Consider the following 15,103-nt stretch of genomic DNA (forward strand, 5'->3'; position numbering starts at 1 on the left):
CTGTAAGGCTGCAGCTATTGATTATTCTCAGTATCAATTATTCAGTCGATGCCCTACAAGTTCCCAGACTGCTTGTTTTGTGCGACCAACACTGCACAACTAAATATATTACATTTATAATGACATAAAACACAGAAAATGAGCAAATTCTTGCATCTGAGGGGCTGCAGCCAGCTAATGTTTCATATTTTTCTGTGATAAATAAAAAAAGAATCATAGCTGCACTAATCTACTGAATCTGCATCTTGCTGTATAGTTGAGAAAATACAACAAATGCTGTTGTATTAATAGAAAATGCCTGTCACCCTGCCAAGGAAATATCTTCTGTCCAGTGCACCATTATGAGTCTCCTGTTTTAGCCTTTGATTTGCTCTGAATGTTGGCTTTTTTGGACTTGTGTGTTGACACGAGTCCAAACTTCCCAAACATTTCCCCTCTCGGGTCTCAATTCACCGCATGAACAGTGGAGGAGAGAAAATGGGCAGAGATATTGCCTGGCGACCATGGCTAAAGACACAGATTGCCCTGGCTGGAGAGATGAGATGACATTTCTGTGGAAACAAGAGCAGCATAATCTTAATGAGTTCTGCTGGGTGGCGAGAGGCACGTTACTCACACGCCATACGAAGTGGAGCGGGAAGCAAACACAGGAAGCCAAATAAAGGAGAACAAACTGGAAGATAACTGAGGAGAGCAGTGAATAAAAGGAGGTCCTGAAAGCTGCTTATTTATGAAACGGTGGTATGAAATTGCACCTTAAGAAATGGAAATGATTGCATGTCTCCATCAAATTTTGGCTTTTTGTCCAGAGAGTGTTTGTTAAGTTGGAGAACTGCAGGTGTGGAAGTACACATTAACCAAAAGTGAACTTTGCCACCTTTTTAAGACTGACTTCATTGGTGTAAAACCAAATGTGTATCAGCATTAACATGAATGAAATCAGTAATTTGGCAGTTGCTGCTATTTGACTTTTTTTTCACTTTTAGTCACACAAAAGTTTGTTGATCTATAAACATAATAGAGGTGTTACATAAGGTTTAAAAAAGCTTTAAGCATTTTCATTAATTGAACACAAGTAAACAGTAGGAAATAATTCTCATGTGTAGGTTTGACATGTTTTGAAAATTTTAGATTTTTTTTACACTTAAGGTTTGTTTTTATTATCAAAACAAGACTTATTTTGATACCATTGTTTCTGTATCTATCTAGAAATCCATTGGCTATCAGTGTGACAATGATAAGCCTCTGGGAGCAATGGCCAGTATTTACGAGTCGGTGTAGGTGTGGCTGGAGGATTTACGTGACTCTCCCTCCAAACCTACACATCAGTCCACAATCAGCCCCTTCACTCCTTGGTCCGAAAGTGAAAGCCCTGAGAAAAACGCTATGTTAGGTTAGTTGTCGTTAGTGTTAAATTAGCTACAGAGACCAAAAACGTTTTTTGCACCAGGCTGTAAACATTTTATTTCTGCTGTAAAGTTGGGGATTTTAACACAGGGGTCTATGGAAATTTACTCTGTTTTAGAGCCAGCCTCAAGGGGCCATACAGTGAACTACAATTTTTAAAACTTGGCTGCATTTCTCAGCCTCGGAGGTTGCCGCTTGATAAAACGTGAAATTGTCATCAGACAATTGAATGCATTTTGCCTCTTTTGCTCTTCGCACGGACTGTTTACCTGCCATTCGAGCGTATTTGGTCAATACTACCAGGACTACGAACAGAAACCAGAACACTTCCAATACCAAAATCTTTTTGCCTACTGATTCTGCATTCATATGCAAACAGCTTTGTACAGAGATTAGGAGAATATAAATATGTTGACATGCTGACAAATACATCAGTGTTAAATGATGAACTTTGCCTAAAGCATTGTCAGCTGAAGTTGATCTGGAAATCTTTATGAAAAGAACACATAAACCTAGATATATGAAAAATACTTATGTCAGTAATTCACCCTTTTTGATGCTACAGATGCTTTTCAGTCAAGGAAACTACAAAAGAGATAGATACCTTGATTTCAGTCTTTTTAAGAGTACTGAAGATTGATACTCAGCCTTGATTATCTCAAACTATAAACTTAAGACCACTTTTATAAATGAGGGAGCTGCGCTGTAAACCTCAGCATTACTGAATTCATTACTTCCTATTTAAAAAGTGAATAATAAAGTCCCTTCTGTCTATAAATTAGCACTCAAACAGTTGACTACTCAAAGAACTCTTCCAGCCCTAACAGAGCTGTGAGACACTGCCATGAAACATCTGCCTGAGATAGTCTGATGGAGAAGCGATGCATGGTGGGACAGGGACGAGAGCTAAGCTGTCAGTCCCCTGCTCTTTTATTATGCTTATAGAACAACCACTTAGTCCAATGATGATGAATAATTGAGCGGAACAAGTTCCCTGCCACAGTGGCATGCAAAGCGGGATCAGTGGGACTCGGGAGACAAGAGCGTCAGGCAGGGCAATAAAATATGCTAAGTGGCAGGAGAGCATTACAGCGAATTTGTAAAGCCGGCGCGGAGAGAGAGATAAATTATCTCTTCCCTAATGCGAAGCAACGTAAGCAAATGAGCCGTGGCAGGGATGAATTACAGATTGTCGGCCCACCTTTCTCTCACTGATCCCTCCCTATTATGTCAAAGAGACGGGGGAGAGAGGAGGAGGGGGAGGAGGACCACGCGCTGTAACACATCAGCTGTGGCGATAGAGACTCGGGAGCCAGACAGGCTCAAATAATGCTATGTAGAAGCTGTTTGTAGTTTTGTGTTGAGGTTTAGAGGCTCACACTAAAACATAAACTTAAAGAGTTACAATTTTTTGCAAAAGCAGCTCTTTGCCCAGTTGCCAAATAACAGAATTTGGAATGATGGGCGTCTCATCCGCGTTGAGCTGCTCTCCGGTGTAATGAGGCTTGGTGGAGGAGCGATGTCAGTGGGGGGACGGGGCAACAACTGCTCAGAACCAGTCCCCAGATGACATTAACCTTCATCATGGTGAAGAGGCGCTAAGTCCCCCCTAAAGCGCCACTCTTGGCCACACTCTGGCAGCTCTGAGAGCTAAAACGCTGCAGTGACACTCTGCCGCCCCCTTTGATCTGCCCTTCCTGATTACAGCCACAGAGGAGAGGAAAGCACGGGCTGGAGGGGGGGTGGAGGAGGGGTGAAGTACCCCTGGGACCCTGAGAGTTGAATTAGAAACACAGGGTCCTGTCTCACTCTCTGATGCTCCTCTTTTCTCCCTCTTATTGTTTCTTTTCTTGTTCTTTCTTTCCACTTCTTCCTCTGTGTGTGAGAGAGAGGGTGAAATGGGGGTTTGTGTCTCTCAGCAGCCTCACTCCTTCTTACCAGAGACAGACAAAGACACTTAGGCACAAACACACTTAGACACACACAGTCACACATACGCACACTCATCCTGGTCTCGGCCTGGTGATGGATAATACAGTCAGTGGTGTGCACCATCACACACACACAGGTATTCAGCGCTGACCTTTGCAGTGCGCTCCCAGCAGTCTGCTCTGGCTTCACTCGCTCGAGCCTGTAAAACCACCTCAGTGACAGATGATCAGTGCACACTTGTGCATGTTTGTTTCTCAAAATCACCCTGATTAACCTCATAACACAAATGACCAGCTCATGCTTTGTTCACGATCACATGCAAAAAAAAGCCTCACAGCGTCAGAGATTATCAAGACTGATACCTCCGGTAGCGTTTACCCTCTCCGCTCTGTCTTCTTTTTAAAACTGCCCAGCTGATTTTGTCTCCTCTCTACCCCCTTTGTAGATAATTGGAACAATCCCACTGATGCCCAACTCTGCAGGGCCCTCCAGCCAATCAGGGGGTGGCAACCCAGCACTGCAGGTACAGCCAATTACACCTCAGCTTCTGACCAACGCTCAAGGCCAGATCATCGCCACAGTGATCGGCAATCAGATCCTGCCTGTCATCAACACCCAGGGAATCACGCTGTCACCAATCAAGCCTGGACAGCAGGTAACACACACTCTGATGCACAAAAACACACACATATCTTGGATCTTGTAGAGCAGCTTATTATATACTGATGTCTCAACGATGATCAAGAGCTTACTTTAAAACTGTTGAATGAGCAACACCTAGTGGAGTCACACCGGAGCTCTGTTTATTCATGAAAACAATACTCCAGTACTGCTAGTCAGGTCTGCTTTATGCTAAACACCTCGTATTTTCTCCTGCTTCAACACTCATAACACTCATTTGCATCATTCCACCCGGCAAATTGTAGCTTTTGGTACAAATGTTCAAGTGTGTGTGTGTTTGCATGTTTCAGTGTGTGTGTTTAGAAAGCACTTGTCAGCCAACCTTTCAGACTCAGTCTCAGGGAGCCTGCTGCGCCCCTGCAGAGCCCAAACCAAAAAAAAAAAAACCCACAAAGACACACTTTTCATCACCCCACTTAAAACTCAAACACTCATGCTCTGTTCTCCACCTCTCCTTCCTCAATCACACTCTCCAGCCTTATGATTTGTCCTCTCTGACCTGAACAAGAAGTATTTTGTTTTGATATAAAGCAAAGTGCAGAAAACACACAACGTCTGTCTCTCCTGTGCACCAGATTTGAGTTTAAACTGTGAGAAACTCTCAGACATTTTCCCCTCACAGTTTGAAGATCTATATAGCGTTCAGTTGCGGAGTCAGATGCATGCGCACAACAATGAAAATGTTATTGACTTGATAATGACGATGTCAGTGCAGAATTACAGGGTAAAAGTTCAAGTGAAGGCCCGTACAGTGCAGGATGGATGAACTTTCATCAGATGGACACCTAATTGAGGCTCCCCGAAACACCAGATCATACTCTTGAATGAATTAATGCATTTGTAATAATGTTTATGCTTTTGTCTACACTTCAAAGCCCGCATGTACACATTGTTCCACGGGCATAATTTACGGTTGTCAGAGCCTGCAGTCTAGAATATTTCCAGTGAAGCTAGATAATTCTCCGAGCCTGTCAACAGTCCTGACAGTGTGTGCATCGCTGTTGACACCCCCCACCATCCAAACAAACACATGCCACAGAGAAAATAATTAATAGCAAAGAAGGAGAGAAGAAGCCGGCCTAGCTCATGGCGGAGACAGCTTTTCGCTTTAAAAGTGAAGACGTACCATCTTGATCTTGTAAAAGCTATTCAAATGTGCATAAAACATGAAAATACATCGTTTTTTTCGCCATCAGAGCACGTAGCTTGTGGATCATGAATTATGTTTGATATGGGGACTGCTGTGTCCACATGTTTATATTTCAGATTCAGGCTGCTGTTATTAGCATCCTCACAGCTCTGATGACGAGAGAAGACTCTAATTGTCATGAGCAGTTTCCCTTTTTTTTTGACTAAGTTGATTTCCGCAGAGAAGCGAGTGCAGAGCTGTGGAGTACCTGAGTTGACTCTCACTGTCTCCTGCAGTAGTAAACCTCTGCTGTAGTCTATTGAGCTAACTATTGACACTTTACTCCGCTCTGTCAGTATAAATACTGCAGGCAGTAATTAACATTTATTCATCAGGTATAAGGTAAATGACGTTAAAGTCACCTCTAAGTGGCTAATTTAATAGCCGTTGATTGGTTGATTAGATTTAATATTACAGCCCAATCACCATAATGACATGATTACTATAAATGATGATTATTGTGATGATGTGAGGGAATCGTGGATACTTTTCTGTACTGCACGCTGTCAAAATATTGCATCAGCTCTGTGTGTGTGTGTGTGTGTGTGTGTGTGTGTGTGTGTGTGTGTGTGTGTGTGTGTGTGTGTGTGTGTGTGTGTGTGTGTGTCCAGCTGCCTCAGGCTCAGCAGGGTCAGACAGGCCCCGCATCATCTCAGCCCAACCTGCTCCACATGCCCCACAGACAGAGTCCTCTCCACCAGGCCTCTTCCTCCTCCTCCACCTCCTCCTCTTCCTCGGCTCTCAGCGTGGGGCAGCTGGTCAGCAGTAAGTGTCCGACACAGCTCACAAAAACACAACATGCCCTCAAAAACACAGAAGAAAGAACCATAACCCTTCTCCGTTTGTACAAGTCCACTTACTGTATCATCTTATATGACAGTGAATGTGCAATAAAATTGTATTTAACCTTTATTTAACCAGGAGACTCCCATTGAGATTAAGAATCTCTTTTTTCAAGGGAGATCTGACCACTACAGGCAGCAGCGTAGATGCATATAGTTACAGACAGAAAACACATATAAAGAAGGTCATGGCACCAAGTTACAATAACCATATTGTATCATGTACAACCTGTGATATCCATCCATGCAGCCTCAAACCTGTTTGCCTCTACTGAAGAGGTAAATCCTAAAAAAATGGGCCACAAATAAATACTTTAATTTTTAAAGAGGTCTAAATGATTTCCTAAAATAGCTTGGTACTGTAGCTTTTAGCTTTTATCTAAATAGGGGGGAATGATGTTTTTTTCATTTGATGCTCTAATGAACATTGTTAGATGTAATGATGTAATGACTCAAAATAAACTACAGAGTGTGTTCATTGTAGTGAAGGAACATGTTGCTCAGAGGTGTTTTAGGTTTTTTTAGATTTTTTTTCAATTGTTACTGGACAACAGTGGAGCTCTGTGGCACAGAAGAATATCACCAAAAACACACCAAGCAGCGGCAAAGTGCAGCTAGTCGCAGTAATCATATTTTTCTGCAGCTGCACGGGTGTTCATTCATTTTAGGTTAGAAGAAGTTCTTTGTTACCTCAACATGTAAGAGGAGCAATACACCGCTTAAAGTAAATTGATCCTCAACTTTTAGTTTGGCTAAACTTCACACAAACTGCTTTCAGTGGAACTTCTTTCCACTGAATAATAGAGTAACATAAGAGTTTCAGGGACACAGTTTCTGGAAGACATATTGCTGGAAGACATATTTTCTTGACTCATATCACAATATTAATATAATATCAATATACCTTTATTGTATCGAGGTGGAGGCATAAATTTCAGAGGCTGATATCTCAAACAAAAATAAACTATTTGCATGGCTGGATACTAACAGAGGTGCAAGAATAAAAATGTCTTTTTTGTAATTTGGGTGAACTGTCCCTTTAAAGATTCAACATGACGAACACACAGTATCTTCATTACTCTCAGTGTGGACAGCTTTTGACTGATCCCCGCCTCCTATGATAGTTTTATTTTTTCCTGACTGTCAGTTCTTTGGTTTATTAGATGATCCAAAGTGGCGTGTGTTATGTTTAATGAACATAAGTTTCATTCTCCCAGTGCGTGGGCCGTTGGCAGAGCCTTATAAATCACTGGGCCACAGCCTGTCAGCATGCTGCTACTGCCTTTAAAAACTCTGTTTTATTCAGATAAATTTCATTTGTCAGAGTCGATTCCCCTAAACTCCATGTAAACTCATTTCAAAGGCAGCTACAATGCCACTGAATTTAATAAAAAAACAAGTCGTCATTGATCAACTTGTTGTAGACACCGTGTTTAGTTTGTGTTTACTCGTAGCTCGGAAAATATCTTATAAACCATTTTTGAGTCTGCACAAAATCATCGTGGCTGAGTCCTGTGGTAAATGGAATTAATGCTTTATGCTGAGTACGAGCCATATCACTTCCTCTCAATATCACTTACAGCATACATACACAAAGGAAAATCCCATGACAGAATCAGAGTCGTCTGCCGAGCAGAGAAGATGAAATGTCATTGCATTCACTGGCCACAAACAAAAGTGCCAGAAACAGATTAAAAAGCCTGTGAATGTCTGTTACTGTTATTTAAAAATAATCAGATGGGGAAATGTCAATGAGAAAGAAGAATGTCAACTGTGTTTTTTCTTTGAGGTTGTTTTTATTTTTATGTTTTTTCATCCAGAGAAAGTCAACTGAGCATTTACATTAATATCCGATCACAGTGCAATCAGAATTAAGATAATGAGAGTGCATATTAATACCAATTGTAAATGCAAAAACCATTAAATCTGAAGCTCATAACTGGATAATGTATCCAGATACAGATCACATGTTGAGTGTTGTGAATAAGATCTAAAAAAAGCACTGGTTGAGAGACATGAAAGCATCACTTATTTATTTTTCACAGTTACATTTTCTAAGACTTAAGGTTTCTGAGTCCAGTCACTTAATGAAAATGTTGGCATTGTATGTTTCTGCAAACATAACATTTGTACATTTTCTTCATATCGTATCAGTGTTTGTAAAGTGACATAGTTTATGAGCTGACTCTATCATCGGGAGGTGGAGGCGATGGTGGATGTCGTGATACTTGAGTGAGACACCTGCCAAGCTGCAGACAACTGTTCAAGACCAACAAACAACAAAACTTGTTTTTTTAGCGAGTTATCACTGCTTTTCCAGCTGTTTTTTAGCCCCCACTTGAGGTGTTTTCTTCCTGCATTTCCAGCTGGGATAGTGCTATAAAAAGCAGGTGTTTTTTTAGCAAAACATTGCTGCATTTCAAGTGGATCGTTAGCCACCAATCGTGGGTATTTTTACATTGCTGCATTTCCAGCCAGGATAATGACACGAAAAGTGAAGTTTTTTTTTTTTTTCAAGAAATTGCTGCGTTTCCAGCAGGTTTTTAGCCATCTAATGTGGAGGTTTTGTACCTGCATTTCCAGGAGAGATAGTGCCATGAAAAGTGGTTGTTTTTTTACCGAGACATGGCTGCCTTTCCTGCTGGGATAATGCAATGAAAAGCAGTTTAACAAGACATCACTGCGATTCCAGTGGATCTTTAGTCACCAAATGTAGGTCATTTTTACAGGGACATGGCTGCGGTCCCAGACGGGATAGTGCCACAAAAAGTGGTTGTTTTTTTACCAAGACATTGGTGTGTTTCCAGTAGAGAATGTGCCACCATATATTTTTAGCTAAAGCATGATCTTTACCTAACCATAATCAAGTGTTTTTTGTGCCTAAACCTAACCAATTCAACATATGCGCTACATAGTAATGTAAAAATTTAACGCATCTGTATTTTGCAGAAACATGTTATGCAAACATTTATTTTGGCAAATTGGGTTAAGTTTTCTTACATCGAGAATGGTCTGTCACAACTCCAGACTGGAGGCTGATTATGAACATTTGAACAAAAGAAAACAAGAAGACAAAAGCTTGAATTCATTTCTCGCCTGGCACGTAATAACATGAGTCTTGCCTGTAATTTATGAAGGTATTTTTTCTCATTTTCCTTTTCAGCAGATAAATATAGTGTTTAACTTGTTATTGTCCTGATGTAATTATTAAGCTTGTTAGTGCATTATTGCTGTGAAGAAAAGTAGCTTGTGGAGGCGGAGAAATTGATTGTCTCCATTGTTTCAGTTGTTTTTTAATTTGGCTTTTCAAAAATTTTATTTACATCTCAGTTTGTTTTGTGAAAGCTTTACTCAGCCGTTCATTATTGCAAAATAGATTGAAAGGGTTTAAATGGTAAATCATGTTTGGGTTGCGACTTCATGTCCAAAGACAAATATGGATCCAGAGGTCAGACCAGTTGCTCGAGAGTGCCATTAGTCTTTCAAACCACTGAGTAAATAGACTCTGTTGGGAATGATGAAGAGATGCTCATCAATGTGGAGATGATGGGACCCGAAGCTGTGAGTGCTCATCCCTCCCATTTAGTCGTCTCGGAGACTCCAGTCCCTCATCTTGCAAGTGTTCACACGTCTGGAGCACGCCGCATACGCTACACGTCACTTATGAGGCACAACGAGATGGCAGCCCCATAGATTTTTGCTTAAATACGCTTGGAGGATTCCTTTAATAATTCATTGATAATGACCAAGATGAATAATTCAGAGGCACAAACTTTGCTTTAGTAAGCAGGATGCCAGGGCACCTGACATTGATGTACAATGTGAAATCACTTTTTATTAGCAGGGAAATTCTTCAAAATGCTTCGGTGAAGTTTTTCAGATCTGCTCAAATGCGGAGATTCACAAACAGCATTTCTTTGTATAAAGAGTTTTCTCTATTGAGCTGCTGTTGTTTGAAGCTCGCTGGAGGTTTGACGGCCTGAACCGTCTTCACACAGGGTCAGATAGATGAAGTAATGTCTTTTAAAAAGGTTCCTTAATGTTTATTTAACTTTAGAATATATGTGTATTCATACAGACGAGATACAAGAAACAAACTCAAGGTATCTGCTTAAGAGCGATCAATCTATTGAATTAAAAAGGTCTTTGTCATGTGCTCCTGTCTATATGCTTTTATTTGTACGATTAAAGATTTACAGTTGTAAGTCAGAGCCATGACACGCCTGCATTCACATCACAGATGAATTTAGTTTGTCAAACATCTCTCAGATACATGTTGCTTAAAGCAGAAGGGCAGAGAGAAAAAATAAGTCCTGACCCAGAGCTAGACTATTTTTTTAAAGTTGTTTAGAGACGATCATGATCACATATGTCTGGATGTTTGCTTCATTCACTCTGCAAAATGAGGTAAGCGACAGAGGAGCAGAGGGCTAATAAAATGAGATGTGTGTGTTGTATTGTAGACCCGCAGACCGCCCCCAGCGAGGTGGACGGGGTCAACCTGGAGGAGATTCGTGAATTCGCCAAAGCATTCAAGATCCGCCGGCTGTCCCTGGGCCTGACACAGACTCAGGTGGGCCAGGCGCTCAGCGCCGCAGAGGGGCCGGCGTACAGCCAGTCTGCCATCTGCAGGTAAGAACAAACAAAGAGGGAAAAACTCCAACAATAAAACGGCTCATTATTTCTGATCAATATGTCCTAATTCTGTCAGAAGAAAGCAGATGAAGTCGTGCAGCCTCACTGACTTGTCTGGTGCCATCTATTTTTCATTTGGTGTTTTAACAGACATTATTAAGATATTAAAATACATAATTGACTATCACCACCCTGACAAACGAAGCTCTCATGTCTGTACTTGCGCTTCTTCCTCTCCCATCCCTTTCACCGGCTGACATGACAGCTGCACGTTACTTATGCAAAATACATACACAAGTATTACACGAAGCACTTAAAGCATTTAATAATTACTAAGGCCTTACGCAGGCTTCTCCGCTTGAACATGAGAGAGCTTGACGGCGATGATCTGTTAATAAGATTGCCATGTTTTACTGCTGTCACCAGGACAGTTTAGTCATAAATGGTGCATTATATATTCATGAGACAATCAGACAATCAGTGTTTCATCCCCCCTGTTTTTCCACTTGAATAACGCTTTGCATGAAGACGCCAAATGAGCCATAGTTCCCCTTCAAGTCAGAGTAATTTGGGCTACATCATGCCCAAATGTTATTTTTTCAAGAGAATTAAATAGTAAAAATTTAAATGAAAGGATTTTATGTGTAAGATTAATTAAAAAGTTGATGAAGGGAAATTAATGTTAAATATTTTATGAAATCCAACAAAAATATACAAAACATAACACAGTTTTTGCCTGTTTTGCATCAGTTTTATTTCCCTCCGTTTTCATTTCTTATTCCTGTATTAATTTTAATGTCCCTGTGCATGTGCTTCGCTGATGACCTGTACTGTTTATGTGACACGCTGCTGCCACGCACTTTTAAAAATTTCATCACATCAACATCAAACAGCCGATAAAATGTGAAACAGTACAGGGGCCGGGGTTCTTATGAGGGCCAGCCATCTCTGACTAATGTTTAAAGTCTTGAAATCACACATGAAATATTTACAGCCAGGCATAATTCAAATATTTATAACATACATTAAAAGCCATTAGCTTCAAAAATAAACACTCTGTGGGCTGTTATTCATGCCGTTAAGACAATTTTTTTGTTTGTATGACATTGGACATGACATCCTGATGTTTTAAGTAGAGGGGCAAACTTCACATGCTTTAGTTTAGTTAACATCAACACAGACATGAAGTTTGAGGAGAAACGGGACGTCACGGTAGCTCTGGGGCTCCGGCTCTGAACCCAGACAGTGAACAGACACTGACAGATGCTTCCATCTTGTCTCCTTTCATTGCTCAGTATGTTTCCAGGCACTTTATTAGTTTATCTAAACAGGCACCGGCATTACAAGAGGGCATCATCAAACCAATGATGTGCCAGTTTGTCCTCATCTGCCTCAAATCTGGCTCAGCTTAGCTAATATGAAGATTAAAAATGTGAAAACTGACAACATTTCTCATTTTTATTACATGATTTAGGATAGAAAATGTCATTAAGTTGCTTTAATTAGTGTTTTCGCACTGCTGAGAATTGAATACACCGTAAATAATCATTCATCACTGAAATCTTCCATCAGACATCAGCCATCAGTTGTTCTGTATTTTTATTGTTGTGTGTCGTGTATTGAATATAATGTAAAATACCCATAAAATGTGTCACATAGTTAGGTGCTCTTAAAGAAGAAATTGAGAACAACTAGGCTTAGCAATCAAATACTATATTAGGATAGACACTGTAATTTAAACAGAGTGGCAACATCTCTGACAGTTAAAAAACAGACATATTTCTTACTATGTAGGGTTTTATATCACTACTCCATGATAGTTTTCAACAAATGTCTTAACCCTTTGAAACCTCAGCAACTTGGTTTGATTTCTTTCAAAAACATGGGAGGAAAGCAGCGGATAATTTAAGAAGAAATGACCCCAAAATTAGCAAAAGTTTAAATACCTGTGAAAGGTGAACGCAGCACAAAAAAGTGGTGACTGTTCAGGTATCCAGAAATTAGACAGTACAAACACATCATAGGTAAACCAACATGAGAAAAGAGACACGTGCTGATGTATAAAAGATCACAAATATTCATTGTTTTTGAGGTAAATCTGCTAAGTTATCTCGATATACTGTAGATTTTAAGTCACGTGTCCAGCCGTGGCTTTAAGCATGTACCTTTCTAAGATTCTGTGTGGTTCCTGACTGTAAAGCTTGAGGCAAACAGTAACTCAGGTCCAAACAAACAGCATGTCTAAGCAGGCTCCTGAGGTACTTTTAAGAAGAGAGGCTGGAGGTGCATTCAGGGCCATTTCTCCCACGCGCTGATGCACTAGAGGAGGGAGTGCATACCCCAGCTGAGCAGCTCTCAACTCATTTTAGTATCTGCGGTTCCTGTTGATCCATGAAATGTCCTGTCTCTGGTGACTCCTCATATTTACTAATGTATTCCCCGCAGTATGGAGCCCTCCTCTTTCCACTGTTTAGGAGGAGGTTATAAATAATACCGCCTGTCGACAAGGAGGAATGCACCAAACGAGGTGTAGAAGCAGAGGAAGTTCGTGCACGCATGGTCATCTCTCCCTCACTGTTGTTGTCTGCAGCGTCTCACCTCGCCATTAAAAACGTCTCGTGTGCATTGTTTGTTCCACCGAGAGCGGAGCAGATCTCTGCTGTCTCTCCGTCAGAGCGGCTGTCAGTTCAGGAGTTGTTTTACTAAAAGCATTCACACACTCATGTTTGTCCCAGAAACACTTTGAGTTGACTCATGTCAACTTTTTTTTATTCAATAATATTTGTATACCTCCGTTAATAGACATCTGATACTTAATGGAGATTTTATCAGGGTTATTTATTCTTCGCATGTTTCTTAAATCAAGATTTTCAAAAAACAAAAAAAAACCTCAGACCTAGGGGTCGAAGACACTAACAATGTACTGACAGTGTCCACAGTATCCCCGTTATAGTCCACCTTGTTACGTGTCATTCCTCTTCACTCTTCTTTTATTTCCTGTCACTTTTATATTGTTTGCAATGAAATAAGAGCAACGAGAAAGAGAACAGAGAGCAAATTGCAAATGTGGAAGATTACCAAGGTCACATCAAGATGACTTAGTCACACAAAACAAAAAATCATGCAGATACACCTTAAAAAAGGTCCTGAGAGTCCTGAATTCCTCCTTTAATTTTAAAAAAGTACTGTAGTAGTAATAGTAGCTGTAAGAAACTGTTAAAACTGTCATTGATTTGAGTCTAAATGAACCTCTATCACATATCATCCCCATATCTTTCTTTCTGTGTTTCTTGTTGCTCTGTCAAAGGACAAAATTGCCTGAAAGGAAAACTTTGTCAACATCCTTGTTTGATTTAATGATTCTTGTAGTTTAAATCATATTTGTATTATTAATAATTTATGTGATAAAAAATGCTGATACTTGGCATCGGTCAATCGATACGATATTGCCATGCAAAAATATCGTGATGCTGTATCGATTTCATCCCCACCCCTAATTTTGAAGAACATGTAACGCTGTGTAAATTATGTTGTCTATTAGCATTATGTGGAAACGTTGCTTGTTAACGTTTCCGCATGTTTCCGTGCTAACGACCATGTTTCCAAAATGTTTATTGACAACATATTCTCATTTTCTTTTTCTTTTTCTTTTTTTATTACCTTTTTTATTCAAATCTAACCAAATTCACAATAATTTCATAACGTTATCTAAAGTGCTTTTGTTGCCTGAACCTAAGGAAAGAGTCTGGACGGGTACCCAAAGTTCTGGTGTCAAAGTCCTTCAGTATGTACATCCGCCATCTTCTTTCGAAGCCTAATCAAGGGGACAGGATTAAATAACGACCTACCAAATAACATGAACATAACAGACATGAGAGGAATCGTTTTACTGTCAAATATAAGACCATCATCTTCGTCATATCTAATTCTAACAGTATTTGTTTTTATCACAGACAGAAGCACCTGACAGAGTCATTGGGCTGCCGGCCAGCAGCGTTTTTATAAAAAGCCTCATTTTCCATTCTTACTGTGACTTGCTAAAAAGCGCAGAGTACAGGTGAAGTCAGAATTACGTGTCACATAAAGTTGCAGGAACTTTCAGGATTAGAGTGTGTAAATGTATTCTTATTAAATATAAAATGAGCCGTTGTTAGAGGATGAAAGAAAGTTTGAAAAATGTATTAAATGTACATTTTGATTAATAATTCAAGCTCTTTTTGTAAATAAATGATGGTGCCATATTTAACTGCATGCATTAGTGGATTTTTGTTTTTTTTTATCACCTGAGGGAAAGACGTGGGATATTTGGGAGGAATTTTGTTTTCTTTTTTTGTCTTTTTTTGTTGATTTATGAGAATTTTGAAGAAGGGTATTTAGTCATCAGCAACATCTCCTTGTTCCACTATTGCCAATTTGG

At 40.0% G+C, this 15,103-nt stretch overlaps 1 protein-coding gene across 3 annotated transcripts in view; it reads left to right on the plus strand.

Moving 5' to 3' along the window:
• pou6f2 (POU class 6 homeobox 2) overlaps positions 1-15,103 on the plus strand; it is a 93,474-nt gene that overhangs the window by 74,642 nt on the left and 3,729 nt on the right. For all 3 annotated transcript variants that reach the window (XM_042510685.2, XM_088071814.1, XM_088071815.1), the window contains 3 exons: positions 3,785-3,994; positions 5,821-5,974; positions 10,515-10,683. In XM_042510685.2, coding sequence (XP_042366619.1) covers positions 3,785-3,994; positions 5,821-5,974; positions 10,515-10,683 — 533 coding nt within the window. The remainder of the gene's footprint in view (positions 1-3,784; positions 3,995-5,820; positions 5,975-10,514; positions 10,684-15,103) is intronic.

This window comes from Plectropomus leopardus, chromosome 21 (genome assembly GCF_026936395.1).
Source record: "Plectropomus leopardus strain MGB_pleo_1.0 chromosome 21, ASM2693639v1, whole genome shotgun sequence".
Lineage (NCBI taxonomy): Eukaryota > Metazoa > Chordata > Actinopteri > Perciformes > Serranidae > Plectropomus > Plectropomus leopardus.